Source organism: Myotis daubentonii, chromosome X, assembly GCF_963259705.1.
Source record: "Myotis daubentonii chromosome X, mMyoDau2.1, whole genome shotgun sequence".
Lineage (NCBI taxonomy): Eukaryota > Metazoa > Chordata > Mammalia > Chiroptera > Vespertilionidae > Myotis > Myotis daubentonii.
In genome coordinates this window covers 100,750,886-100,754,915 of record NC_081861.1, presented here as the reverse complement: position 1 = coordinate 100,754,915, position 4,030 = coordinate 100,750,886, and the positions used below count along the sequence as shown (strand labels likewise).

Genomic DNA, 4,030 nt, shown 5'->3' with positions numbered 1-4,030 from the left:
ACACGTTAGTAGTTAATGACTATTTACCAATAACCAAAAGCAAATGTCATATTAACAGGGAATACTAAAGAAAATTCCATAAAAATTAAGAACCAGATGGGCATGTCTGCCATGATCATTATTCAACACTGTTTTAGAGAATCCAGCAAATGTAATAATAATCAATATAAACATTAGAAAAATAAAATTTCCTTATTTGCAGGTGAAATAATTATATCTAGAATGTCAAAAATATTCTATTTAAAAAACCCAGTGTAATTTACAAGATTTAGTAAGCTGATTAAAAAAATAAAAATAAAAAAGATATATAGTTTGTCTATATTGGCAAAAATAACAAGTTATAAATGAGCAGGAGAAAATTACCCATTCAGAATGTCAAAATGTGACAAAAACTGTAAAAATATTTAGAAATAAATTTAATCTGCTATGATGGACCTAGATGAAGAACATTACAAAATCAAAACCAAATGATTTTAATGATGTACCCAAACTCTTGAATGTTAAAGATTAATATTATTAACATAACCCTCTAAATATATAAAAATGTAATACAATTCTAAGATATTCATTTTTTTAAATGTGGAAAGAATGCCTTTAGTTTTCATATAAAAGAATGAATGGCTAAGACAAGTTATATAAAAGAAGAAGAAAAAAAACTAATGAGCGGTAACTTGCTTTACCAGAGTCCAAAATGATTTTTAAAATAAATGTGATAGTACAATCAGTTACCCAATGTAAACAACATGTATAGTTGGCCATCTATTTTATACCATATGCAAAAGAATTTCCAGTTGGATCAAACAGTGAAACCTTAACTGTTTAGGAAAAAAAAAATGCAGGTGTATATTTGTATGACTTGGGGTTGGGACATTCATCTGAAAAAAGACAGCAAACCAAAAAACACACACACACACACAAAAAAAAAACCCCAAAAAACTAAAAAGGAGAAAGTAGTTTATCTAAAACTTTTTTAAAACCTGAAAAGTAAAAGATACCATCAATAAAGTCAAGATTAATGATAGGATAGAAAAATCATAACACATATGGGCTACAAATGATTAATATGCACCATATAGTAAATATAGTAAGAATTCTCACAAATTTATAAGGAAAAGATCAAAGATTCAATAGATAAATGAACATAGGATAAATACTGGCAAATCACAAAAGAGAAAAGTCCAAAAAGTGAAACAAACAACTCCCCCTAAAAACAAACCAACAAACAGAAAACCTCATTGAGTTTGCCAATTAAAGAAAAATAAAACAAATTTTTGCCTTTCAAATTTGTAAAAATTAAAGAGTGCTGGAGAGGATGCTGGAAAATAAGAACTTTCATTTTAGATGGTACTTTTGCAGTACCTTTTAAAATTAAATATAAGCCTACCTAGCATCCCATTTCTAGGAATCAACCCTATTGAAATAAAAGCACTAGTATGTATTGAGCGGCTAATAAATATGTACTGTGTATGCAGTTGTTGGAGGCAGGAGAGAGAGAGGAGAGAAAAGAGAAGAGGAGAGAGAAAGAGAGAGAGAGAGAGAGAGAGAGAGAGAGAGAGAGAGAGAGAGAGAATGGGTGATTTATTTAACAAATGTGCTGGCACAATCAGGTATCCAATGTGAACAAAATGTATAGTTAAATCTCTATCATATACCATATACAAAAATAACTTCCTGAGTGAGAGGGAAATGGATGATGTATTTAATAAATGTAATGGCATGATCAGGTATCCAATGTGAACAAAATGTATAATTGAACCTTTATATAAAAAAAATAAATTCCAGAGGGAGAGGTGGGGAGGGAAAGAAGGATAGAAAAATGGAGGGAGATGGAGAAATATCTGCAGCTACTGGTCAGAAGGGATTAAGAAAAGCAATGACAAAGAAATGATGTGGCTTGTCATTTTTTCAGAAACAACTGCAACAAACTTTTTGTAAAAGGATTGGAAAAAATGTAGGGCATGCATTATGTTCTTACCACTTGTTATCTGAGGAGAAGAAAGAAGGAAGGGAAGGGAAAAGAGGGGAAGGATATGGTGAGGGGTTACACCATTAATTTTTCTTTAGTTTTTCATTGTTCCAATGGTAATGAACACTTTTCAATTTTCTATGAGCACCCACTTTAAATTTTTCAATTACAGAACAAGGCAATATCATAGGTACCAAAGTACACTTGGGCAAAACTGTGGAACTAGTCAATGTATAAGATTTAGAGGCACAGTAAGTAATAAGTAATAATAAATTTCTGACTCTCTGACACCAAAACTGTTCTCAAAAGTACAATTACAATAACACGACATATTTTACATTTAATAGTTCCACAAATTTTGCAAAACACACACAATGAATTTAAGGGGTTTTCACCAAACCATAGACATAAATGTGAATATCATCATCAAACTTAATGAAGTAGACAGACGGCTTGGCCACCACTTGATGGATGAAAATGCCGGTTCTCTTGGACCCATCATCTTTGGCGTGCTCCACCTGCTTGCCCACGAGGCTGTCAATCACTTCTCCAGGCTCCCGCTCAGCTGTAGGGAAATAGTAGTTGGAATCTGGAATGATGCGCAGGTCACCATCTTTGTAGTCATCCAGCAGCGTGTACATATAAAGTACCGGATCTTTCTCGTAGGTGATGTAAAACCAAGTGTCCATCACGGGGGCTCGTGCCAGGACCATGCCTTTCCATTCATCTTTCTTGCCGTGTTCCCCCTCAAACACATGCTCCACTGCCTTGCCAATCAGGGAATCTGCGAGGCGCGAATCAATGCGAGGAGTTGGCACTCTCTCAGGAAGGATCTCGAGTGCTAAAACTCTCTTATCTCGGTGCAGTTCTAGTCCATACACACTATCTTTGCCGTCATATTTGATGATGTAGAGAGTGGGCTTCACAGAAACCTGCTCGAGCACTGTCCCCTTCCATTGCTCCACCGGCTCATTGCCTTCCTTCCAGCCGTGTTGAATGCGGCAGCCTACGATGTTCCTCCGAGTGAGGAAAGTGGGCTTGCGCCGCTGCTTCCTGTGGGTGTGCCTTTTCTTCATCAGGTACGCGGACACACCATCTACACCCATTGGAGGCACGGTTGGGGGTGACATGGTTCGGGGTTTACGGAGACTTGGCAAAGCTGCCACTTGTCCGATTAAGCTGAGAAAAAGCCAACACTATCCAATACGAGATCTTTTTTCGTGATCTCTGACTCTCCCTTCACTAAGCACCAGGATCTCACCAGCGCTCGGTAGAAACGCTCTAACTATAACCTTGGGTGTTGGGACGGCGTGGGCCTCTGGATAGTGTTCTCTCCCGCCCGGGAGGGGTGTCTGCAGCAGTGGCGGTTGCTGCAGGAGATGGCGCGCTGGCTGTGCTGCCCGCGCCTAGCTCCCGCCCAGACTCCCAGCCCCAAGTCCCGAAATGACCACTTAGCTGTTATCGAAGGTGCTGCAGCTTTGACTCGGCGATGCGGAAGGAGACCGTTGGAAAGCGGGCAGGGATGAGACGGATGGCTGCAACCGCAAAGGCGCCGGCGGCGACGGGTCTCTGACGGGTCCCAGCGGCCTTGACTTCGCAGCGCAGCGCTGCGCTGCTCGGCCTAGCTCGGCGCCAGGGCTTTTGCCGCTTAGGAACTGGACCCCTTCGAGCCCGCCAGCGCCTCGGCCCCGCCCCCCGCCATTCCCCCTTCCGCTCCGCACGCAGCCGGAGGGGCCGCAGCGGGGCGGGTCAAGGCGCGCAACCGCTCAGTCCACTGAGTTTCAGGCGCTGGCTCCTTCCTTTCCTCACATGCCCCAGGACTGCTTCCCTCAAACCGGAGCCAGACTGGCCGGCTCCCCTCCTCCCTTTCTTTGGCCTCCTGTTGCAGGCCTGCCTCCTCCACAGCAGCACCATCTGCTTTCTATCTTCCAGGAATTCCTCACAAAGCCTTTACTTAAAATAATAATAATAACATTCAACGCACAGAGTTTGTACATGTGATTTTCTTTCAGTTAAGGGATATGAGACTGGAGAAGGAAAAGCCTGTGTACAGTCCACCATCTT

The 4,030-nt window shown here is 40.9% G+C and overlaps 1 protein-coding gene across 1 annotated transcript; it reads right to left on the bottom strand.

Annotated features, from left to right (window-relative positions):
• Positions 1-697: 697 nt before the first annotated feature.
• SPIN4 (spindlin family member 4) lies at positions 698-3,654 on the bottom strand. Its single transcript, XM_059678877.1, has one exon. It carries the CDS (start codon positions 3,094-3,096, stop codon positions 2,347-2,349), a length of 750 nt encoding a protein of 249 aa, XP_059534860.1. The 5' UTR covers positions 3,097-3,654; the 3' UTR covers positions 698-2,346.
• Positions 3,655-4,030: the final 376 nt, after the last annotated feature.